This window comes from Mobula birostris, chromosome 19, assembly GCF_030028105.1.
Source record: "Mobula birostris isolate sMobBir1 chromosome 19, sMobBir1.hap1, whole genome shotgun sequence".
Lineage (NCBI taxonomy): Eukaryota > Metazoa > Chordata > Chondrichthyes > Myliobatiformes > Myliobatidae > Mobula > Mobula birostris.
This window is the reverse complement of record NC_092388.1, coordinates 2370065-2395888: the sequence shown is the minus strand read 5'-3', so window position 1 is coordinate 2395888 and position 25824 is coordinate 2370065. Positions and strand designations below refer to the sequence as shown.

Sequence of the window (25824 nt, the reverse complement as noted above, 5' to 3'; positions counted from 1 at the left end):
AAAAACCGAGAGGCAGGTCCGGATATTTGGAGGGTACGGCCCAGATCCGGGTCAGGATCCGTTCAGCAGTCTTATCACAGTTGGAAAGAAGCTGTTCCCAAATCTGGCCGTACCAGTCTTCAAGCTTCTGAGCCTTCTCCCGGAGGGAAGAGGGATGAAAAGTGTGTTGGCTGGGTGGGTCGTGACCTTGATTATCCTGGCAGCACTGCTCCGACAGCGTGCGGTGTAAAGTGAGTCCAAGGACGGAAGATTGGTTTGTGTGATGTGCTGTGCCGTGTTCACGATCTTCTGCAGCTTCTTTCGGTCTTGGACAGGACAACTTCCATACCAGGTTGTGATGCGCCCTAGAAGAATGCTTTCTATGGTGCATCTATAAAAATTAGTGAGGGTTTTAAGGGACAAGCCAAATTTCTTTAGTTTTCTCAGGAAGTAAAGGCACTGGTGGGCCTTCTTGGCAGTGGACTCTGCTTGGTTGGACCAAGTCAGGTCATTTGTGATATTGACCCCGAGGAACTTAAAGCTTTTGACCTGTTCCACTTGTGCACCACTGATGTAAATTGAGTCATGCGGTCCGCTAGTCCTTCTGAGTCCTTCTAGCTGCAGATCTGAGTGCTAAGGCCCAGGTTCCGGAACTTAGGAATCAGTTTATTTGGAATGATGGTATTAGGGGCAGAGCTGTAGTCAATGAAAAGGAGCCTTACGTATGCATCTTTATTCTCCAGATGTTCTAAGGAGGAATGTAGGGCCAGAGAGATGGCATCTGCTGTTGACCTGTTGCTCTGGTAGGCGAATTGCAAAGCGTCGAGGTTGACCAGTAGGCTGTGGTTGATATGTGCCATAACCAATCTCACGAAGCATTTCATAGCAATTGATGTCAGAGCCACAGGTCGATAGTCATTCAGGCATGCCACCTTGCTCTTCTTCGGCACTGGGATTATCGTTGCCTTCTTAAAACATCTGTTCGAATCCTGCGTAGAATACGTTAAGTTCGTCAAGAAGAGAAGCACCACAGTTATTGATATTCCCAGCCTTTTCTTTGCGCCCAGTGATCTCATCTAGACCCTGCCATAGTCTACTGGCATCCCTCTGGTTAGCCTGGGCTTCCAACTTGGCTCAATACTGCCTCTTGGCGCCCTTAATAGCTTTCCGGATTTCACGCCTGGATTCTGTGTAGCAACTGGTATCCCCGGACCTAAAAGCCGCAGCTCTAGCCTTTAAAAGGGACTTGACCTCATAATTCAGTTTCTGTGTGTAAGCCGGGAGGAGGAGTATGGCCTGATGGTCTGATTTTCCGAAGTGAGGTCGTGGGAAGGAACGGTAGGCAGCTTTGACTGCTGTGTAGCAGTGGTCAAGTATATTCAGGCCTCTAGTGGGGCAGGAGGCATGTTGGTATAACTTTGGCAGCGCCCTTCTGAGCTTGGCCTGGTTTAAATCCCCGGCTGTAATGAGCAAAGTCCCCGGATACCTGGTCTCAAGTTCACTGATGTTGGCATACAGTATGTTCTGAGCACACTCCACGTCCGCCTGGGGGGGAATGTAGACCACTGTCTCCCATCCAGCCACTGTTGAATCCATTTTACTACTTCAATATTTAATACCTAACGATTGAACCTTCCTAACTAACCTTCCGTGTGGAACCTTGTCAAAGGCCTTACTGAAGTCCACATAGACAACATCCACTGCTTTATCCTCGTCAACTTTCCTAGTAACCTCTTCAAAAAATTCAGTAAGACTTGTCAAACATGGCCTTCCACACACAAATCCATGTTGACTGTTCCTAATCAGACCCTGTCTATCCAGATAATTATATATACCATCTCTAAGAATACTTTCCATTAATTTACCCACCACTGACGTCAAACTTACAGGCCGATAATTGCTAGGTTTACTCTTAGAACCCTTTTTAAACAATGGAACAACATGAGCAATGTGCCAGTCCTTCGGCACCATCCCCGTTTCTAATGATATTTGAAATATTTCTGTCAGAGCCCCTGCTATTTCCACACTAACTTCCCTCAAGGTCCTAGGGAATATCCTGTCAGGACTCGAAGACTTATCCACTTTTATATTCTTTAAAAGTGCCAATATTTCCTCTTCTTTAATCATCCTAGTTTCCATAACTTCCCTACCTGTTTCCCTTACCTTACACAATTCAATATCCTTCTCCTTAGTGAATACCAAAGAAAAGAAATTGTTCAAAATCTCCCCCATCTCTTTTGGCTCCACATATAGCTGTCCGCTCTGATTCTCTAAGGGACCAATTTTATCCCAAACTATCCTTTTGCTATTAATATAACTGTAGAAACCCTTTGGATTTATTTTCACCTTACTTGTCAAAGCAACCTCATATCTTTTAGCTTTTCTAATTTCTTTCTTAAGATTCTTTTTACATTCTTTTTATTCCTCGAGCACCTCGTTTACTCAAGGCTGCCTATATTTATTGTAGATATCTCTGTTTTTCCGAACCAAGTTTCCAATATCCCTTGAAAACCATGGCTCTCTCAAACTTTTAACCTTACCTTTCAACCTAACAGGAACGTAAAGATTCTGTACCCTCAAAATTTCACCTTTAAATGACCTCCATTTCTCTATTACATCCTTCCCATAAAACAATTTGTCCCAATCCACTCCTTCTAAATCCTTTCGCATCTCCTTAAAGTTAGCCTTTCTCCAATCAAAAATCTCAACCCTGGGTCTAGGACCTATCCTTCTCCATAATTATATTGAAACTAATGGCATTGTGGTCACTGGACCCGAAGTGCTCCCCAGCACATACCTCTGTCACCTGACCTATCTCATTCCCTAACAGGAGATTCAACACTGCCCTTTCTCTAGCTGGTACCTCTATGTATTGCTGCAAAAAACTATCCTGCACACATTTTACAAATTCCAAACCATCCAGCCCTTTTACAGTATGGGCTTCCCAGTCTATGTGTGGAAAATTAAAATCTCCCACAATGACAACCTTGTGCTTACTACAAATATCTGCTATCTCCTTACAAATTTGCTCCTCCAATTCTCGCTCCCCATTAGGTGGTCTATAATACACCCCTATAAGTGTTACTACACCTTCCCCATTCCTCAATTCCACCCAAATAGCCTCCCTAGATGAGCCCTCTAATCTATCCTGCCAGAGCAATGCAACACCTCCCCCTCTTGTCCCTCCGATTCTATCACACCTGAAGCAACGAAATCCAGTAATATTTAGTTGCCAATCACACCCCTGCTGCAACTATGTTTCACTAATAGCTACAACATCATACTTCCAGGTATCAATCAATGCTTTAAGCTCATCCACCTTTCTTACAATGCTCCTAGCATTAAAATAAATCCATTTAAGAAATTTTCCACCTATTACTCTCTGTTTATCACTAACAGTGCAAACAACTTTACTATCTCCTTTTTCTTCCTTCTCCCCTACATCTGTTCCTACACTCTGGTTCCCCTCCCCCCTTGTATCTCGTTTAAATCCACTGAAGCCTCTCTAGCAAACCTACCTGCAGGAATATTTGTCCCCCTCCAGTTCAGATGTAAACCATCCCGCCGGAACAGGTCCCACCTTCTCTGGAAAACTGCCCAATTATCTATAAATCTGAAGCCCTCCCTCCTGCACCATGTCTTCAACCATGTGTTGCTCTGCGCTATCTTACTATTTGTAAACCTGCCTGCACGTAGCACTGGTAGCAATCCTGAGATTGCTACCCTGGAGGTCCTGTCCTTTAACTTGGACCTGGTCCATCTTTAACTGGTAGATGGAGTTCAATCCAGGAAAGTGTAAAGTGATACACTTTGGAAGGTCAAACTTAAAGACAAAGTACTGGGTTAATGGCAGGATTCTTATCAATGTTGAAGTTCAGCCTCCTAAAATATCCCAGCCTATTCAGTTTCTTCTTGTAATTCAAGCTCCCCAGTACAAGCAGCATCATTATGGATCTTTTCTGCTCCTCTTCTAGCTTAATGATATTCTTCCTATAGTTGCTATAGCTAGGAGACCAGAACTGTGCATAATAATCCAATAATTTCTCATTAATTACTTGCACAGTTTACACAGTTGCAACATGACATGATGAAACTGCCTGAGACACAAGATTCTGCAGGTGCTGGAAATCCTGAGCAATACACACACATTAAATGCTGGAGGAACTCTGTAGGTCAGGGAGCATATATGGAGGGAGGGAGACTACTCATTAAGAAGGGATTCGGCCTAAAACATCAACTGTTATTCTCCTCCATAGATACTGCCTGACGTGCTGATTTCCTCTAGCATTTTGTGTGTTAATAGAGGCAAGCATCTTATATGCCTTCTTCACCACCCTGCCTACCTGTCCTGTCATCTGCAAACTTTTTAAGCATGTTAAGAACATCATCATCCAAATCATTAATATAGATTAGTCAAGAGTGGATCCAACACCAATTTCTGTATGACTGGTCTCAAGCATCCAGACTGAATAATGATTGTTAATGTAGATGACATTGAAGAGTGAACCCAGCACTCAGACCGCTACTCTGAATAATAACCCTCCCCTCCCTCCCTCATGCTCCTTCCACCAAGCTCCTTTTCTCTCCAACTGGCCAGCTCATCCTGTGACTGCATGTGGATAAACCTTTCTAGTCTACCCTTCAGCACCTTGTCAAAAGTCAATCTTGTTAGGTAGGAGAGGTGAGAAGGTCCTGAAGAGAGGTTTTAAGGATCTCTGTAGAAAGCTGAATAACAGGACCTTCAAGGTACTAATTTCTGGACTGCTGCCCTTGCTACATGCCAGTGAGAGTAAGAATAGGATGATTGGGCATGTGAATGCATGGCTGAGGAACTGGTGTAGGGGGCAGGGGTTCAGATTTATAGATCATTGGGATCTCTTCTGGGAAAGGTACGGCCTGTACAAAAGGTATGGGTTCCACCTGAATCCAAGGGGGAGAAATATCCTTGCGAGCAGGTTTGCTAGAGTTGTTCAGAAGGGTTTAAGCTAATTTGGCAGGGGGGTGGGAACTGGAGTAATGGTGCTGAAGATGAGGTAGTTGGTTTACATACAGAGGCAGTGTATAGTGAGACTGCTAGCAATGAGAGGCTGATGATACGGCAAAATTGTAGTCAACAGGATGAGTTGCAATGTAAGACTGAAGGTGTTATATTTGAATGTGCTCAGTATACAGAATAAGATAGATGAACTTGTAGCTCAGTTATAGATTAGCATGTATGACATTGTGGGCATCACTGAATCATTGCTGAAAGATGATTATTGCTGAGAGCATAACATCCAAAGATACACAAAGAATTGAAAGAACTGGCAGGTAGGCAGAGTGGGTTGTGTGCTTCTTTTGATACAAAATGAAATCAAATCATTAGAAAGAGGTGACAAGGTATTGAATCATTGTGGTTAGAGCTGAGGAACTTCAAGGGTAAAAAGGCCCTGATAGAAGTTATATACAGACCCCCAAACAGAAGTAAATTACAATTTACAGTGGGAGATAGAAAATGCATGTCAAAAGGGAAATGCTACCATAGTCAAGGGTGGGGGGGAGGGATTTCAATATGCAGGTAGATTGGGAAAATCAGGTTGGTGCTGGATCCCGAGTGGGGAAATTTCTAGAATGCTTATGAGATGGCTTTTTAGAGCAGCTCGTGGTTGAGCCCACTAAGGGATCATTTATTCTGGATTGGCTGTTGTGCAATGAACAGGAATTGATCAGAGAGCTGAAGGTAAAGGAATCCTTAGGGGAGTGATCATAATATGATCAAATTCACCCTGAAATTTGAGAAGGAGAAGCTAAATTCAGATGTGTTTGTATTACAGTGGAGTAAAGAGAATTTCAGAGGCATGGGAGAGAAGTTGGCCAAAATTGATTGGAAAAGAACATTGGCAAGGATGACGGCAGAGCATTAATGGCTGGAATTTCTGGGAGCAATTCAGAAGGTGCAGGAGATGTACATCCCAAAGTGGAGGAAATGTTCTAAAAGCAGGATTACACAACCATAGCTCACAAGAGAAGTCAAAACCACCGTAAAAGACAAAGAGAGGGTATATGATAGACCAAAAATTAGTGGGAAATTAGAGGATTGGGAAGCTTTTAAAAACCAACAGAAGCAACTTAAAAATCATAAAGAAGGAAGAGATGAAATCCAGAGGTAAGCTAACCAATATTATTAAAGATGATACCAAAAGTTTCTTCAGATATATAAAGTGTAAAAGAGAGGTGAGCGTATATATCGAACTACTGGAAAATGATGCTAGAGAGGTAGTAATTGGGGACAGGGAAATTTCAGATGAACTGAATAAATATTTTGCATTGGTTTTCACTAAGGAAGACACTAGCAGTATGTCAGCGGTTCGGGAATGTCAGGGGCAGAAGAGTGTGAAGTTGCTGTTACTAGGGAGAAGGTTCTTGGGAAGCTGAAAGGTCTTAAGGTAGATAAGTCACCTTATCTCATATGACAAGCCTTTCAATCCAGGAAAGTGGTATACACAATAGGGTACGCAATAGGGTTCTGAAAGAGGTGGCTGAAGGGATTATGGAGGCATGAGTAATGATCTTTCAAGAATCAATTAATTATATCATGGTTGTGGAGGAATTGAAAATTGCAAATGTCACTCCAAGAAGGGAGAGAGGTAGAAGAAAGAAAATTATAGGCCAGTTAGTCTGACATCAGTGTTTGGGAAGATGTTGGAGTTGATGGTTAAGGATGTGGTTTTGGTGTACAGTACTTGGAAACACACGATAAATTAGGCCAAAGTCAGGATGGTTTCATCAAGGGAAAATTTTACCTAACAAATTTCTTAGAATTCTTTGATGAAATAACAAGCAGAATAGACAAAGGAGAATTGGTTAATGTTGTGTATTTGGACTTTCAGAAGGCCTTTGACAAGGTGCCAACACATGAGGCTGCTTAACAAGTAAAGAACCCATGGTATTACAGGAAAGATTCTAGCATGGATAAAAGAGAGGCAAAGGCTGGGAACAAAAGTAGGCTTTCAGTGACTAGTGGTGTTTCACAGTGGCCTGTGTAGGGACTGCTTCTTTTTGTGTTGTATGTCAATGATTTGGATGACTGGAGCTTTGTGGCCAAGTTTGCAGATGATTCGTGGATAGGTGAAGGGGCAGGTAGTTTTGAGGAAGTAAGAAAAGCTACAGAAGGATTTAGACAGATGAGGAGAATGGGCAAAGAAGTGGCAGATGGAACACAGTTTTGTGGAGCGTGTGGTTATGCACTTTGGAAGAAATTAAAGTGTAGACTATTTTCTAAATGGAGAGAAAATTAAAAACTCTGAGGTGGAAAGGGACTTGGGAGTCCTCATGCAAGATTCCTGAAAGGTTAGTTTGCAGGTTGAGCCAGTAGTGAGGAAGGCAAATGCAATGTCAGCATTCATTTTGAGAGGACTAGAATATAGAACCAAGGATGTGATTTTGAGGCTTTATAAAGCACTGGTGAGGCCTCACTTGGAGTATTGTGAGCAGTTTTGGGCCCCTTATCTAAGAAAGGATCTGCTGGCAGTGGAGAGGGTTCAAAGGAGTTTCACAAAAATTATTCCTGGATTGAAAGGCTTGTCATGTGAGTGATGTTTGATGGCTCTGGCCTCTACTCACTAGAATTCAGAAGAATGAGGGCTGACCTCATTGAAATTTATCGAATGTTGAAAGACCTCAATAGAGTGAATGTGGAGAGGATATTTCCTATGGTGGGGGAGTCTAGGATCAGAGGACACAGCCTCAGAATAGAAGGTCGTCCTTTTAGAATGGATATCAGGAGGAATTTCTTTAGCCAGAGAGGTGAATCTGTGGAATTCATTGCCACAGGCAGCTGTGAAGGCCAAATCTTTGTGTATATTTAAGGCAGACGTGATAGATTCTTGATCGGTCAGGGAGTGAAAGGATATGAGGAGAAGGCAGGAGATTGGCATTGATAGGGAAAATGGATCAGCATGATGAAATGGTGGAGAGGACTCAATGGGCCAAATGGCCTATTTCTTCAACACAGACAAAATGCTGGTGGAACGCAGCAGGCCATACAGCATCCATACGAAGAAGCACAGTCGACGTTTCGGGCGGAGATGAAGGGTCTCGGCCCGGAACATTGACTGCGCTTCTTCGTGTGGATGCTGTCTGGCCTGCTGCATTCCACCAGCATCTTGTGTGTGTTGCTTGAATTCCAGCAGCTGCAGATATCCTTGTGTTGTCCTATTTCTTCTCTCGTATCTTATGATCTTATTAGTTTCATTGACAGGGAGAAGAGAGATAGGGAATTTGTGAAGTTATTTGTATCTTGGGGACAAGTGAGGCCATGAGATTGATGAGTGAGTGCAGGGGGAATGGAAGAGAAAGTTTTAGGTAAAATACAATAAAAATCTATCATCCATGTCATTTATTTCTTTACATAGATTAAAATTTGTTAATTAAAAATAAAAGTGATAATGTCTTAGAGGTGGAAATGGAGAAATGTCAAACATTATCTTTTTGCATCAGTGTAATGCCATATTAATAAATACTTATCTTTTCATGCAGAGTGCACTCGATTTTGAGAAACAGTCCTTTAAGAAATCCAAGGATGATTAATTGATATTGATGCTTCTTCAGATGTCTCCTACATTGTGTTTCTGATGGTTAAATGAACTCGCCATTCATTACCAGTTGTTCAGGCACAAAGTAATGTGAAGAACTGGACTTTGTGAAATTGGTTAAGTGAATTTCTCTACTTATCAGCTGTGTAAGATATTCTTCCTGTCATACTGACATGATGAGCTGTCACCTTTACATTAATCAGATAAATGAATGGTACAGAAATATGAATAACCCCAGTAAACAACTTCACAACTCTATCTGTATGATTAGGTTAGAAACAAGTGCTGAAGATCACAAAATAAATTTGTGCTGCCGGTTATTAATTTTTCTTACTTTTTAAAAAATACCGATGAAGTAAAATTCAAAGGTCTGTGATGGGAAGGGCCAATTTAAAAACAGTCTCAAAGATATTGTACAATACTTGTTGGGCATTCATGATTGCTTGAAATTATTTTACAATTAAATGATAGAAATGTTTTTATACATTTAATGAAATATACATTTATAACTGTTTAAAATTGATTGTGCAATGCAACATAACTTTGTATACTTTCCCTAATGAGTTTGCTTATATTTTACGTATAATAATGTCGGCTCAGTACATGAACATTTCTGTTAAATTAGTAATTAACTTTATTTTGTTGATATGGATAAAAATGCTTTTAAAGAAACTTCCAATAGAAATGAAAGCAGATTGCTGAATTGTTCACAAGTGACCAATTTCACCCCTTTAGCTTGCTTCTGTCTCTAATCCAAAGGGCATTTTAGTGGGTTATTTTTGCAATACAGTGGGTGCCAGTTAATTGGGACACATCAGGACCAGTACATTTTGGCTCAATTCAGCTGCTGCCTCATTATCTGATCTTTCATGGAAATAGTTTAAAAGGTATAAAGACGACAAATTATTGAGTAATAAATTATGTATTTAAATGAAGTACGTAACAAAGTATAACACTACCAATAGTATTACAGTACTATAAATCTGCTGTGTTCATTTGCTTGACTGTAAATGAACAGAATCAGTAGAGACACCTAGTGCAGATAATGGACTGCGTTCATACAATGGCTCTGATGATTGCATTCTCCAAACTTTCATTTTCATTGTAACATTCAAGATGATTGTTTATACTTTAAAATTCTTCATCGTCCCTAACTTGTTGAAGTAGTGAAATAGTTTCATTTTCACTCCCAGCCGTTTCTGTCACCTCCAAGCCTCAATATTTAAAACTGCAGTGAGCAAAACAGTTCTGAATTGTCTTGCTGCTTATTTCTCACCAAATGCTTTTTGTATGCAAAAACATGCGTCTGACGCTATTTAGAAGCTGTTCACTCCAAGCATAGTATAGTGTCTAATGGCCACACAAGTGCACAACTGACACTAGTTAGAACCTGTTTAGCAAGCCTCCTACCCCAATTAAGCAGCATAATGTCCCAAATAAACAAAGGGAATCCTGGCTATTTTCTTGATTATTTTTGATCTTTAGGAGTTGTCCCAAATAAGTGGCTGAGCTGATAATTCGATGGCCCAATTAACCAGAATCCATTGTAATTGCTTCCGTAAATCAGTCCTAAATTTAGCAATGAAATTCCCTTTAAAAACTGTGAGTAAAAGTGGAAGAGGGAAATCTAAATTAATCCATTAATTTTAAGATTTAGGTGAAATCACTGCCTTTGTGGTGATTTGGAAACACTCTAATCCTGAGTAAGTAAAGCAAATCAGATGGAAACTTGTACAGGTCCACAATCCCTTATCCGAAATCCTTGGGGCCAGTTGCATTTCTGAATTCAGAAAATTGATAATTAACCTGTCTCAGTGCGGTGGACTTTAGGACCCGGGGGAGCTCTGGACCTACGCACATCCTCCCATATACTTTAAAACATCTCTAGATTACTTATAATTTCTAATACAATGTAAATGCTATGTAAATAGTCGTTATACTGTATTGTTTAGGGAATAATGACAAGAAAAAAGTCTCTACATGCTCAAATGAGTGCTGGAGAGAGAACTTCTGGGTTTTCCCGATCCGCGCTCTTTTACAAATACTATTACTGTTTATTTATAGAGTAATATACTGATAAATGTAATAGTGGGATAATTGTAGACCATAAATATACATTTTCACCATATCGTCATCAGCCGTTGTTGATGTTTTTCTAGGAACATAGCGCCAGTACAAAGCTGTTTCATCAGCATTGTAAATTTGTTCAGGGCTAAAGTTTTCATCAGGTATTATCTTGGCAAATTTGTCAAAGTAATTTTCAGCTGCTCCATGATCAGCAGAAGCTTTTTCACCACAGATTTTCAGATATTTTACACCATGACGCTTCTTAAATTTCTGCAGCCAAGCCTCTGAATATTTTCTGCGTTATTGATAATTATAGGTGCTTCCTTCTCTTTTTCTCATTGTTACCCATAGGGGTATCTGCAGCTCTTTTTGACATTCTCACAGTGGACACAAAGTCAACAGTGAACACAAAACATCAGTAAACACAAAATAATCTGCAGATGCTGGGGTCAAAGCAACACTCACAACACACTGCAGGAACTCAGCAGGTCGGGCAGCATCCGTGGAAAAGAACAGACAGCGTTTTGGGCTGGAACCCTTCGTCCTGACGAAGGGTTCCCGCCTGAAACATCTGTTCTTTTCCACGGATGCTGCCCGACCTGCAAAATATCAGTGAGCAGCAAATGCACGTGTAACCAGTACGAGCGCTGAGCTACAACTGACGTCTGGCGGCCTCTGCTAGTGCTGCCACATCACACCTGAGTGACGTCAGCTGCTGGTGCGCCGAACAAGCCTTGTTACGACACGCTCCACACTCCACGAGAAATGCTTCGGTTTTCAGAGCTTTTCGGATTTCAGAGTTTTGGATAAGGGATTATGGACTTGTATAATCTTTGCTTTCATTGAAACATCACCTTCAGGTATGACTTAGTTTATATCATAAATAGGTGTAGACCCACTGACAGCCTTAAGATGACATGGAAGGTGATAATAAAAATAAATTAATTGTAAAACATTACAGCTGGAAGTTATATTAAGTTTATTTGTAATGATAATCAAAAAGTGAAGGTAGCTATTTACGAACATGTACAAAAACAGTTTGTTACTTAGCCCCTCGAATTTGTAAAAGGAAAGAGAGAATATTCCAAGTTACATTTTAATAAAATTACATCATTACATGGGCAGTTTGACAAATAATTTCATGTGATTTACATATGTTTATTCTTTTGGTAAGCTGTCACCACAGAAATTTCCTTTTCAGTTGAAATCCACCATAGATCAATATCTAGATTTTGATATATTTTAGCTATGTCTATGAAGATCATGACATTGGTTACAATGTTTCTTCAGCTGATTACTTATAGAATTGTGTTGATGACATTGCAGTTGCAAAGTATGATCTTTAATGTCCTAATAACCCAGCACTATTTTTTAAAAAAACAAACTTCTTACAATCTCCCAGGTAAACTCCCACTTAATCCAAAAAAAATTAATTTCTTTTTCTGGTCTTATTGAACCATCTTGTGCACAGTAAGGATCACTTAATTATTTCTATAATGTTCCAAGAACTGCTCTATACAAAGTGGTTGAGATGTGACAAGACACCATGGCATTGAAACTATTATTTCCAGGAACTTCACCTTTAGATTCGACGACGCTGCTTTGAAGGTTTTGTATGTATCTCTTCGGCCTTGGTTGTGGGGACAGACAATACCTTATGAAAACAACAAGGATACAGAGTTTTTAAATTGATGAAGTTACCCATTAGTTTGAATAAGATATTTTTAAACATACTACAGCTGTTGTTTTTAAATTTTCCATTATATACTCTTTATACTATATGCCTCTTGCTTGAAAAAAGGTAGTGGCTTATTCTCGGGCTCTTGGGTTTCATGAATTAACCTATTGCAACTTGGTTTTCAGGAACAGCAGGAAATAAATATACACTTTTTAAAAAAGCAGCATATCATGAAACATATGACCCATGCATATGATGGAAACTATATATATATAAAAGGTACAGAGAAATATTAAAAATGTTTCCCAATTATTGGTTCTGAAATACTCTGGGCCCAAATGTGGTTGTATAATGGTGGAATGATCTGAAATTTAAATAATAACAAGATGCATGTTGAGACTTTAATCTTTTCACTGCACCCCTCTAAATGTGAATGAAGATTTATACCAATTATATTTTTGGATATAAACTCAATGGCCACTTTAATAGTACTTCCTGGATGTGGTCTTCTGCTGCCCATGCACTTCAAGCTTCGATGCGTCATGCATTCTTTTCTGCACACGTGGTTATGTGAGTTACTGTCATCTTCCTATCAGTTTGAACCAGTCTGGCCATTTTGCTCTTACTTGTCTTATTAACGAGGCGTTTTTGCCCACAGAACTGTCGCACACTGGATGTTTTTTTTTGTTTTTCACACCAGTCTCTGTAAACTCTAGAGACTGTTGTGCGTGAAAATCCCAGGAGATCAGCAGTTTCTGAGGTCCTCAAACCACCCTGTGTGACACCAATTATAATTCCACAAAGTCACTTAGATTACATTGCTTCCCCATTCTGATGTTTAGTCTGAACAAGAACCATGTCTGCTTGCTGTTATGCATTGAATTGCTGCCACATGGTTGGCTGATTAGCTATTTGTACTAATGTGCAGGTGTACAAAATAAAGTGGTCACTGAGTGTATTTGGCTTTTAATCCTCATCACAGACTTTCCCTTTTCAGTCTTTCTGTTCAGTCCTGGCTGTTGTAGGTCTTTTTTCCTATAGTTCTGATGAAAGATCCTCAACTTGCTTAGTTGAACCTGCTATTGGTCTCCTGACTGTTTCCAACAGCTTATGAATAACTGAAGGGTTGCTTACCTCTGTCAGTTTGTTTCGGATCATAGAAGCAGAGATGTTTAAAGAATTATCACCCATGTCTACCTTAGGTAACTCTGGACGTTTTGGTCCTATCATTACTGTGGTATTATCAGCAGGTAATCCTGAAAATATGTTAATGTCCGATTGTTGGTTTATTTTCTTCCTGACCTCCAGCTGGGTATTTCTTGGAACAAATCTAGAGGCACAGGTTCTAATGTTTGAAACTTGTTGTTTGGTGTCTGAACTCCAAGAGTTGCTGCAATTATAAGATTTGTTCAAGTGTTGCTTGTGAAAAGAAGATAATTCAAATTCAAAACTGTTGTCCAAACTAGGTGCATCTTTAGGTAATGTTTCATGTGATGAAGGCATTTGTGGATATTCCTGTCTGAACTTTGATTTGGAAGACTCTTGACTGTCTTCCTGTGGTGGAGGCAATAACATTGGGTAACCACACATGGAGAAATCTACATTCCATTCTTGTTGGTTGAGTTCTGATCCTTCACATTGTTCAAGCTTTTCAGAAAGTCTTCCCTTTGTAACATTTGTTGACATAACTGGGTTCCTAACATCATCATCTCCTATAAATGCACCTGTACCACAAAATAAGGCAAATGTGAAAAAGTGTAGTAAATAAATATTTTCTGTTAAGAGAAGAGTTACCTCTATAAATCTCAAATGTATATAAACAATATATTTTGAACATGTATGGGAAACTGTAATAAATTATACCTTGTCTCTTCATAAACAAAAGAAAATCTGCAGATGCTGGAAAACTGAGCAACACACACAGAATGCTGGAGGAACTTAGCAAGCCAGGCAGCATCTAGGAAAAGAGTACAGTTGACATTCCGGCCTGAAACGTCGACTGTACTCTTTTCCATAGATGCTACCTGGTCTGCTGAGTTCCTCCAGCATTTTGTGTGTGTCCTTGTCTCTTCATGATGTACAGTACTATGTTAAAGAAAGAACACTATGCCACTATATTGTAGAGGTCAGCAGGCTATTTGCATACTGCTTCAAAAAGGTCTCTTGTTCATATGTGAAATATTTCTGGCCCCTTTGAGGCTTCCCAGGCAATCCCAAAATACGTGGAAAATTGAAATCCCCTTGTATGACCTTATTTTAATGCCTATTTAATGCACATATTTGTATCTTTTGGATATCTGCCTATTAATGAAAACAGGGTGGGATCAGTTTTGAAAGTAAAACGTTACAAAAAGAGTAAATTACAACAACCTACTTGGGCTAAAGATCACTAATGTAGATAATTTCTTAAAAACAAATCAAATTTTTAATTTACTGTAATAAAATCCTAAAATTAAGCAAACTAGGCTTGAATTTTGTGGAAACCAAATTTCCCTCGGGATTAATAAAGTATATCTATCTATCTATTTGTTAAACCGAAGCAAGCTAAAAAGTGGACCATTTATGCTTTATACTTTCTCTAGCATTGCTTAATCTCAGAGTGCATTACAAAAAGAAATGCACAACACATTAATTTCTGTTCAAGCAGTGATGTGTGTAATTGAATGCAACTAGCTGCATTACCATTTCAATTAAACTTACTTGCTACTGCTCAACAACTTTTACTGACTGGTAATTACTTCATTGCTAAGAAGTTCAAAGGAAATAAGATGGAAGTTGAGGAGCTGAGTTATAGGAAAAGGTTGAATAGTTTAAGAGGAGTTCCCATCCTGGGGTCCACAGAACCCCTTATTTAATGGTTTTGGTCCATGGCATAGGAAAAAATTGGGAACTCCTGCCCTAGAGCATAGGAAAATGAGGAGAGGTTTGACAGACGTATACAAAATTATGAGGAGTATAGATATGATAAATGCAAGCAGACTTTTTCCACTGAGGTTGGGTGAGACGACAATAGAGGTCACGGGTTAAGGGGAACATGAGGGTGGTGAGAACATGGAGCTGATGGATGCGGGTTTGAATTCAACATTTAAGATCAATTTGGATAGGTACATGGATGGGAGGGGTATGGAGGCCAAGTCAATTGGACTAGGCAAATTAATAGCTTGGTATGGACTAGAAGGGTGAAGGGCCAGTTCATGTGCTGCAGTGTCCTATGACTATGATTGTTCAGTTGTTGCAATTTGTTGCATATAGTGCATGAGGCAAACAAATGCATTTTGCATTTGTAACTTTCACAGATGAAAGATAAGGATATAACAATTTGTTTTTAAAGGCTCTGCAATACCTGTAGTTGTTCCATCTTTTGAAGGCTCCAAGAATGCAAGTGTTAAACTTCAGGAGATTAAGCGTTCAGCAACAAACAGTTCACTTGTTAGCAAGACCTTTAACAGTGTTGATGAGCAGAGGGATCTTGTGGTCCAAGTGCTTGGAATGTGCTCCCTGGGGTGGTGGTGGAGGCAGATATGAAAAAAGCATTCAGGAAGCTTTTAGATAGGCATTATGAATGTGCAAGAAATGGAAGTACATGGACACTGTGTGAGCAGAAGGAGATAATTGGACCTTTGATTACTAATGTAATTAGTATAGCACAATATTGCGGGTTGAAGTATTAGAGTTCCTGTGCTCTAATGTCAATTTGAACATTTTATGATTTTAAAAAAGCATTTTTTAAAGAAGAAAACATGGATACTGCTTTCCAGTTAAGATATAAAGAATATGTCTGGTTATTTGTAAAGTTATTAACTGGAAAACATGGACAAACCTTTATTGCCTGTTGATTTCATTATGTACCTTCTCCTCTCATTTAATTTTGCTCTTGTATCGTCAATTGTTTCAAATTCTGGGGCATAGCACACATGAAGCAAACCCCCAAAAAAGCTTTTCTCATCCTGTTTGCGTTTTGCTACCCTGAAAAAAAGTGATTGAAACATTGAGTTTAATACCATTATTATGGCCTTAATTACAAATTATGAGTGTGTGTTTTGTTTACAGATAATAAATCCACAGAAAGAAAAATTATTGTATAGGCTTATGATTTCTTTAAAATACAATATAAAAAAGAAATATTTCTATAAAATGAAACATTCCCCAAATGTTACAAACAACAAAAAGGATTGTTGTGAACAAAGGAATATTCAGTAATTCTCATACAAGTTGAGATTATCATGTGCACAACTATGTGTATACACAGGAACAATGTAAAGACACCTACATAACCAATCTATCATTTATTGACTACAGTTCTGCTTTCAGTATTCTAATTCCAAGTAAACTCATCACCAAACTCCAAACCCTGGGACTCAACACCCCCCCGCTGGAAATGGATCCTTGATTTCCTGCCCAGCAGACCACAATCAATAAGGATAGACAGTAACACCTCCACCATGAAACACTGATGCTCCACAAGCTGTGTCCTCAGCCCCTACTCTACTCCCTGCACACTCATGACTGCAAGGCCAAATTCTGCTCTAACTCCATCTACAAGTTTGCAGATGGTACACCCTAGAGAGTCATATCAGAATCAGGTTTACTATCACTGGTATATGTCGAGAAATTTGTTGTTTTGCAGTAGCAGTACACAATAATTTTTTAAAAATTACAATAGCAATATATACTGTATATATAATTCAATTTCATATAAGAAATATGTGTGTATGTGTCCTCAGGCTCCTGTATCTTGTCCTTGATGGTAGTAATGAGAAGAGGGCATGTCCTGGGTGATGGGGGTTGTTAATGACTCATACCATAAAGAAACATAAACATTTATTAATTGAATAAAGCAATGTATGTTAATTGCAAAAAACAATCAATCTGATTATTATATAAAAAATTAAATTGAAGATTTATTTTCTATAACAAGAATGTTATACCGTCTGATTACCTTGCACTTTGTAGCTTTTGGTATTTGATATAATAAACTTCAGTGAATTCCTCAGCTGGGTACTCATCCAGTGCATAATATTCTTCAATAGTTCCATATAAAGCAAAGAGTTCAATCAGTTCCTTCATGACTCCCACAGCTGGCACTCCCTGGATTAGCAGATGTCTGGATTCCAGATTTATTGTGTACACCTACATCAAAGTTAAACATTGTCAAGAAATCATAAAAGCAAACATTTTATTATAATTGTCACTAAAAACTCCTTTAAGTTTATCACATATTCAGTCAACAGACCCTACTGAAACATTAACTGCATTACCATTTCCCAGATGCTGCCTGACCCTCATTAGTCAAGAAGACACAGTGCCGTCTACACATTCTGAGGAGATTGAGGTGTGCAAGGCTCTCTGCCTCATTCTAACAACTTTCTACAGCAGCACCATCAAGAGACTCTTGTCTAGCCGTATTATTGTTTAGTATGAAAGCTGCAAGGCGTTACATAAGACAGTAAAATCTGCTGAGAGGATAGTTGGTATCTCCCTCCCCACTACTTGTGACATTTACTGGGAGCATTGTAGAGAAAGGGCTCAAAGCATTGTTGAGGACCACTACCACCCATCACTGAATCGCTTTGACCCTCTACTGTCAGGAAGAAGGTAAGAGACATCAGGACTAGGACTGCAAGACTGAGTAACAGCTTCTTCCCTCGCACTAATGAATACCCTGCCACCACTGAGCTCTCATCACTAGGACAGTGAGCTGTTTACCTGCACGACATGCATTTTGAATTATATTTTATTAACTTATTTGCGATAATAGTTTTATGTGCTACATGTGATAAATGTTTTGTGGGAGCACCATAATCCAGAGGAATATTGTTTCATTTGGTTGTATAGTCAGATGACAATAAGCCTGAACTTCAACTGTTGAGTGTTTACTGCAATTTTTTGCTTTTATTTCAGACTTTAAACATTTTTTGAAAGAGAAATCAACATGAATTCCATACCCTGGTGTATTTGATAAATAACCAAAACACCCATTCTCTAAAAGCCATTAAACACACCAAATAATCAAAAATATGAGATACAAGATAGAATTGACACACGACCATAAGAAAACAGGAGCAGTTATTCACTGTCCCTCAGGTCTGTTTCCGGGCTGATCTCCCCCGAGCCCCATCTACTTTTTGTAATGGTTTCCCATAGCTCTCGATGCCCTGCCCTTCCAAAAATGTTGCCAATTCCTCTTCATTGTTGAGGCCCTCTTCTGTTCAAGTTTGACCATGGATATTGCATCCCAGCTGTTTAGATATGCAAGCCAGGGCTGTATGATATGCAGGAGCTAGACTTGGTTGTCAGAGGCTATTTGAGACACACACTACTGAGAGCATTTAATAGGTAGTGGGAACTTATCCCTACTACCTCCCCTGGCTTTAACAACCTTCCTATTCCTTTGGATTCATCAGCTGGAGAGGGGAGCTTGCTGCTAGGCTTGCTCTCCATATTGTACTGCCCTGGCTTGCGTATCTCATAGGTACTTAAAGAGGAAGAGAACTCTTTAAATGTCTCCAGTAATCTATCCTTCATAATCCTGGAGACAGAGTTACAGTGACTGACACCTGGAACACTGCCGGAGGAGGTGGTGGATTCAGAGAGGCCACAGATGCTCAGATTCAGATTGATTTATTTGCCACATGTATATTGAAACATATAGTGAAATGCGTTATTTGCATTGCAATAAACATAAACAGCCAAGGATGTGTTGGCAGCAACTTTGAGGGATCAATGGACGTGGACCCCAAAATCCCTCTGTTCCTCCATAATGCTTCCTCATAGATTCAAAATTAACTCTGCCTCCAAGTTCGACTTTCCAAAGTGAATTAGTTAACAATTTTCCGGATTGAACTCCATCTGTCACTTCTCAGCCCAGCTCTGCATCTTGTTCATGTATCGTCGTTAAAACAACGGACTTCTACACCATCCACAACTCTACCAACCTTCGTGTCATCTGGCTTTACCTTACACCACCTCCATGCACTGTGTAAAGATTTGATCTGTGTGACAAGTATGGAAGACAAGCTTTTCACTGTGTCTCAGTAAATAAGACATGAATAAACCAGTTCCAGGGGCCGGAAGAACCTGGACAGACAGACCCTCCGTCCTGACTGATGCCTCATTAACGGGTACCCACCCTACGACCCCTCGGCGGGTTTACCTTGACGGCACGGGGTCTGCGGCCCTCCCGGTAGCCTGGCCGAGTGGAGCACACCTCCCGCTGCCGGTGGTGGCCGAGCGGTTGCACTGGCTGCGTCGCCATGCTGGACCCAGGCCGCAGCAACAAGCCCCGCCTCTTCCCACTTGCCCTTCCTGCTCATTGGCGTACACCGTCTATCCCGACACAACGATAGAGCGAGGCGCATGTCAATCATCTCATAGACAAGCCCCACCTTCCCTCGCTGCCATTGGCTTAGATGAGTAGCTCCGGAATAGCGATAGGGCGGGACGAATGTCAATCATCCCGGAGTGAGGGTCGGGGCATCGGGTGTTATGTAGGGCCGAGGGGCTGGCGGCTCGGCGTGGAGATCCACCTCGGCGGGGCTGACTGACTGACTCTCGCGGTCACCGGAGCCGGGGAGTCCCGGTGCGGCGGTGATGCTCCGCGCCGGTACCGTGTGCCTGCAGGTTAGACTCAGCAACACCAGGGACTGCTTCCTGCACCTAGAGTCCGGCCCGGTGGGCCAGCTGCGTCTGCAGGAGGTATGGCTGCTGCCTGGCTCGGTCGGGGAGCGGGGGAGCGGGGGAGCGGGGGCGGCGAGCGGGCTCCTCCCTCGGGCATCGCGGGGCATGGCTGGGACCTGTAGCAACCACTCCAGCAGCTGGTCTGTTTACCCGGTTAGAGTCTCAACCCTTCGGCCCACTGGTCCAGGCCGACTACGGCGTTCTGGTTGCTCGTCCCAGTTTACCCCCTCATTATGTTATAAGCTTCTGTGAAGTCTTTTCTCGCTCCCCTATGTTCTAAGGGATAAAGGTACAGCCTGGTCAACCTCGCTATTAATTCACACAAACAACTTAACATCCAGGGTGGCTGCTTTTGAATTTAAATTAGTGATTAAACAAACCTGGAGTTAAAAACTAATATATATATCAATCGATCGTTGTGAAATGTCACTTACAGAAGGAAGTCTGCCATCGTTACCGGGGCTGGTCTAGCAAGACCAGTGTGGCCGAGTTTTAGCTGTTCATTCAGGGCAAGAGACAGGTAAATACTTTATTGATCCCAAAGGAAATTGAACTGTCACGGTAGCATTATAAGTGCACAGATGTTAGAAGAGAAGCAAAAATAATAATAAAAAAGTCATAATAAGCAGTCTAACAGGAGGGAGTCATCACTTCCCTGGCTGTAGGTTGTCTCATTATAGAGCCTAATGGCTGAGGGTAAGAATATCCTCATATAGAACGTCTTTTCTACAAGAAGGGTCAGAGCCGTCTCTATTTCCTGAGGAGACTGAGGTCCTTTAACATCTGTCGGATGATGCTGAGGATGTTCTATGAGTCTGTGGTGGTCAGTGCGATCATGTTTGCTGTTGTGTGCTGGGACAGCAGGCTGAGGGTGGCAGACACCAACAGAATCAACAAACTCATTCGTAAGGCCAGTGATGTTGTGGGGATGGAACTGGACTCTCTGACGGTGGTGTCTGAAAAGAGGATGCTGTCCAAGTTGCATGCCATCTTGGACAATGTCTCCCATCCGCTACATAATGTACTGGTTGGGCACAGGAGTACATTCAGCCAGAGACTCATTCTACTGAGATGCAACACAGAGCGTCATAGGAAGTCATTCCTGCCTGTGGCCATCAAACTTTACAACTCCTCCCTTGGAGGGTCAGACACCCTGAGCCAATAGGCTGGTCCTGGACTTATTTCATAATTTACTGGCATAATTTACTTATTACTATTTAACTATTTATGGTTTTATCGCTATTTATTATTTATGGAGCAACTGTAACGAAAACCACTTTCCCCTGGGATTAATAAAGTATGACTATGCCTATGATATAGCAGAGTAGCACAGTTGTTTTTAGTCTATTACTAAGTGTTCCTCTGTTCAGCCAACGTGGCATGCAGAGGGTGAGAAACATTTTCCAGAATTGCCAGAATTTTCTGTAGGGTCCTTGGTTCTACTGCAGCCTCCAGAGTGTCCAGTTTGACTCCTATATCAGAGCAGCCTTTGTAATCAGCTTATTGAGCCTGTTGGCATCACCTGTGTTTGCACCATTGCCCCAGCACACCACCACATAGAAGATTGTACTGGCGACAACAGACTGGCAGAACATGTGAAGGAGAGGCTTACATACGCCAAAGGACCCCAGTCTCCTCAGGTAGTAGAGGAAATTCTGTCCCTTTTTGTACTCAGCCTCTGTGTTGGTGCTCCATTCAAGTCTGTCAACCAGGTGCACCCTCAGGTACTTGTAGATCCTCACCACATCCACGTCCTCACCATCAATAACAGTAACAGGGAACAATGCAGGCTTAGTCTCCCTGAAATCCACCACCACCTCCTTTGTTCTACAAATGTTGAGCTGCAGATGATTCAGCTTGCACGACTAAGTCCTCCACCAGAGCCCTGTATTTATCCTCCCATTCTCCCTTTTTAATCCCAACTATTTGAGTTATCAGAGAATTTCTGCAGATGACACGACTCAATGTTGTATCTAAAGTCCGAGGTATACAGGGTAAGCAGGAAGGGGGCCAATACAGTTCCCTGTGGGGCCCCTGTGCTGCTTATAGCCATGTCTGACACACAGCTCTGAAGCTGCACAAACTGTGGTCTGCCAGTCAGGTAGTCCATTCTCCAGGATACAATGTAAGTGCCAACCTGCATTGAATGGAGCTTTTCCCCCCCGCCCCCCACAATGAGGGCTATACGGTATTGAATGATGGATGAACAGTAAATGCTGGTTTGCCAGTAATGTCATTATCTTATAAATATATAAGTAAAACAATCTATTGAATTAGACTTCAATGGTATATTTAAAATACAAACAAGAACATGACATTTTATTTTGATAACTTGTTTTTAAATTGACAGTGTCAGATCATAACTTAATGTGTTGGTTAAACAAAAATGGATGGAAAGTGGTTTAAAGTATAGCGAGTAAGTAAAACAAAAAAACTAGTAGAATAGATAACTAGCAGGTAAAACAAATTTATAATAATAGCTACACTATCAAAATTGCCCATGAGGTGGGGATAGAGATTGTTAATGGATTGTGGAAAAAAAAAAGTCTGGAGAGATAACGTTGGAAGAAATATCAGGAGGTTGTGCAGAGGGAACCCAGAATCAATGGTAGAAGGTTGGCTGGGATAACTTTTGTAACTTTTGGTAGTTTCTAATATGACAACTTGTTTTGTAAGTTTTTAAGCATCTTGACCAATTTTTTAATGTTAAGGCAGCTATGCTGAAGAATTGTTGTTTTTCTCTGCCAGATTACTATTTCCTTTTGAGAGGCAAGTGAATATCCTTTATCAAAAAAGCTTCAGACAGCAGGACAAAACACAACATTTAGTTTGATTACCTTTCTTTGGAACCTGCCCTTCAGCCTCACCCCTGCATAGAACAATCATCATGACATGCTGTCTCGTATGATGTGGGCGATCATGGTCTGTCCATGACCATGATTGTTCTTGGCAATTTTTTTGTACAGAAGTGGCGTTATAAGATGGGTGCCTGACCTTGCTACCCGCCTCACTGGACCCCCTGCAGTTCGTGTACCATCCTAACCGTTCAACAGACGACGCCATCGCCACCACCCTTCACCTGGACAAAAAAGACACGTGTGTTCGAATGCTGTTCATAGACTTCAGTTCAGCATTCAATACAATCATTCCTCAGAAACTGATTGAAAAGCTGAAACTGCTGGGCCTGAACACCTCCCTCTGCAACTGGATCCTAGACTTCCTTACTGGGAGACCTCAGTCAGTCCAGATTGGAAGCAACATCTCCAACACCATCACACTGAGCACGGGGGCCCCCCAGGGCTGTGTGCTCAGTCCACTGCTGTTCACACTGCTGACCCACGACTGTGCTGCAACACACAGCTCGAACCACATCATCAAGTTCGCCGATGACACGACCGTGGTGGGTCTCATCTGCAAGAACGATGAGTCAGTATACTGAGAGGAGGTGCAGCGGCTAACGGACTGGTGCAGAGCCAACAACCTGTCTCTGAATGTGAACAAAACAGAAGAGATGGTTGTTGACTTCAGGAGGACACAGAGCGACCACTCTCCGCTGAACATCGACAACTCCTCCGTAGAGATCATTAAGAGCACCAAATTTCTTGGTGTTCACCGGGCGGAGACTCTCACCTGGTCCCTCAACACCAGCTCCATAGCAAAGAAAGCCTAACAGCGTCTCTACTTTCTGCGAAGGCTGAGAAAAGTCCATCTCCCACCACCCCCCCCTTCCTCACCACACTCTACAGAGGTTGTATTGAGAGCATCCTGAGCAGCTGCATCACTGCCTGGTTCGGAAATTGTGCCATCTCGGATCGCAAGACCCTGCAGTGGATAGTGAGGTCAGCTGAGAAGATCATCGAGGTCTCTCTCCCCGCCATTACAGACATTTACACCACACGCTGCATCCGTAAAGCAAACAGCATTATGAAGGACCCCACGCACCCCTCATACAAACTCTTCTCCCTCCTGCCATCTGGCAAAAGGCACCGAAGCATTCGGGCTGTCACGACCAGACTATGTAACAGTTTCTTCCCCCAAGCCATCAGACTCCTCAATACCCAGAGCCTGGACTGACACCAACCTACTGCCCTCCACTGTGCCTACTGTCTTGTTTATCATTTATTGTAATGCCTGCACTGTTTTGTGCACTTTATGCAGTCCTGGGTAGGTCTGTAGTCTAGTGTAGTTTTTGTGTTGTTTTATGTAGTTCAGTTTAGTTTTTGTATTGTTTCATGTAGCACCATGGTCCTGAAAAACGTTGTCTCGTTTTTACTGTGTACTGTACCAGCAGTTATGGTTGAAATGACAATAAGAAGTGACTTGACTTGACTATAGACATTATCGATATTCTTCAGAGATTGTCAGCCAGTGACACAAAACCAGGACTTGTGATATGCACCAGCTGCTCCACCACTTGTTCCCGTGGCTTCATGTGACCCTGATCAGGGGTCTAAGCAGGTGCTACACCTTGCCCAAAGGTGACCTGTGGGCTAGCGGAGGGAAGGAGTACACTCTACTTACTTTGGTAGGGGCGTGTCTCCAAACTGTTACCCAATACTACAGCACTGAAACAGGCCCTTTGGCTCATCTAGTCTGTGCCAAACTATTAATCTGCCTGGTCCCATTAACCTGCACCTGGACCATAACTCTTCAAATTTCTCTCAAAGGTTGAAATCAAACACATATTCACCACTTGTGCTGGCAGCTCATTCCCTGCTCTCACCACTCTCTGAGTGAAGCAGTTCCCCTTTATTTTACCTTTCAATTTTCACCCATTACTTCTAGCTCCAGTCTTGACCAACCCCAGTGGAAAAAGCCTGCTTGCACTTATCCTCTTTATGCCCCTCATAATTTTATGAACTATGTCTCTATCAAATCTCCCCTCATTCTCCTGCACCCTAAGGAGCAGAGGTGAGGAGGAATTTCTTTATGGATGCTTCCTTCTGTTATTTCCAGTAGTTAGTGTTTTACGTGACTCTCTATCTTTGGACACTACTACTTTATGTTACTTGAGGAACCGAACACGAACTAAGAATTATTTGTTTATTTTAGAAATCCCAATTTAATGACATGATTTATTTTTTAAACATATTTATTCCAAGGCAGATCTGGTGAAATTCTGTTGCTGGATATCTGCAGATCTTTTGTAGTGATTATTCTGTTAACCTCTTTTGTTTGCCAATGCAGTGCCTGTATTTATTGTTCCTCTCTTTCTACAATGCTTAGTGCCAAGCAATTGAACTGTCCTGGGATCTTAAGCAGAGAGCATTCCTAAGCTGGGTGGGACGCAGATCTACTGGATTTGAAGAAGAGAACATTGTAGAGATCAGTAGACACCTTGGACAAAAACTTGGTATCAAAGATGGAGTACAGGTCTGTAAATCAATGACTTTTCATTTTAAAAATGTCATAACTCAGTTAAGGACCATTGAAGTGAGATCTGATTGGTGTTTCTTTAGATCAGGGGTTCCCAAACTGGGGTCCACGGACCCCTTGTTTAATGGTATTGATTCATGGCGTAAAAAGTTTGGGGAACCCCTGGTGTAGATGGTCAACTTCATATTACATGAACAGTTCATCTTGGTCACAGGATCACTTTGGTTTTATAATCTTGTTTGAGCTCTCGGGTCCTCTTCCGCCGATCTCTTAAATTTAAACGAACACCCTCAAAAATAATTGGCAGGTTGGCTTTTGTTGACACTTGGCTCCTAAACTGTGGAATTCAACACCTAAAACTACGTGGGATGCAGACTCAGTTGAAACTTTTAAGCACCAGCTCAAAACCTATTTATTTAACCTTGATTTTAATTAACATCTTTTTTTCTTTTATCTTCATGTTTATTTTAATTT

At 41.3% G+C, this 25824-nt stretch overlaps 3 protein-coding genes across 7 annotated transcripts in view; 2 read left to right on the top strand and 1 right to left on the bottom strand.

Annotated features, from left to right (window-relative positions):
- clxn (calaxin) overlaps positions 1-17133 on the top strand; it is a 58377-nt gene extending 41244 nt beyond the window's left edge. The window contains exons 6-7 of one of the 2 annotated variants that reach the window (XR_011889705.1): positions 5793-6124; positions 8497-17133. Coding sequence is in view for 1 of the 2 variants with exons in the window: in XM_072283123.1 (XP_072139224.1) it covers positions 8497-8547 (51 nt within the window). In the remaining variant the exon portion in view is untranslated. The remainder of the gene's footprint in view (positions 1-5792; positions 6125-8496) is intronic. The other variant, XM_072283123.1, reaches the window with a different exon arrangement.
- rbm48 (RNA binding motif protein 48) lies at positions 11609-19598 on the bottom strand. Its single transcript, XM_072283122.1, has 5 exons — positions 19451-19598; positions 17237-17427; positions 16118-16263; positions 13432-14021; positions 11609-12273 (listed from the first exon to the last, which is right to left on the bottom strand). The coding sequence occupies exons 1-5, from the start codon at positions 19550-19552 to the stop codon at positions 12202-12204; spliced, it is 1101 nt and encodes a 366-aa protein (XP_072139223.1). The 5' UTR covers positions 19553-19598; the 3' UTR covers positions 11609-12201.
- Positions 19599-19744: 146 nt separating this feature from the next.
- Positions 19745-25824, top strand: part of pex1 (peroxisomal biogenesis factor 1) — an 89448-nt gene continuing 83368 nt past the window's right edge. For 3 of the 4 annotated variants that reach the window (XM_072283109.1, XM_072283112.1, XM_072283111.1), the window contains exons 1-2: positions 19745-19992; positions 25201-25347. In XM_072283109.1, coding sequence (XP_072139210.1) covers positions 19888-19992; positions 25201-25347 — 252 coding nt within the window. In that variant the 5' untranslated portion in view covers positions 19745-19887. The remainder of the gene's footprint in view (positions 19993-25200; positions 25348-25824) is intronic. The other variant, XM_072283110.1, reaches the window with a different exon arrangement.

Excerpts from the sequence above, each read along its gene's own strand:
- rbm48 (XM_072283122.1), bottom strand. The coding sequence starts at position 19,552 with ATGGCGACGCAGCCAGTGCAACCGCTCGGCCACCACCGGCAGCGGGAG. Across the intron at positions 17,428-19,450 it reads GCAGACCCCGTGCCGTCAAG|GTGTACACAATAAATCTGGA; the intron begins GTAAACCCGCCG and ends ACTTTGATGTAG. Across the intron at positions 12,274-13,431 it reads TCCGAAACAAACTGACAGAG|GTATTGTCTGTCCCCACAAC; the intron begins GTAAGCAACCCT and ends TGTTTTCATAAG.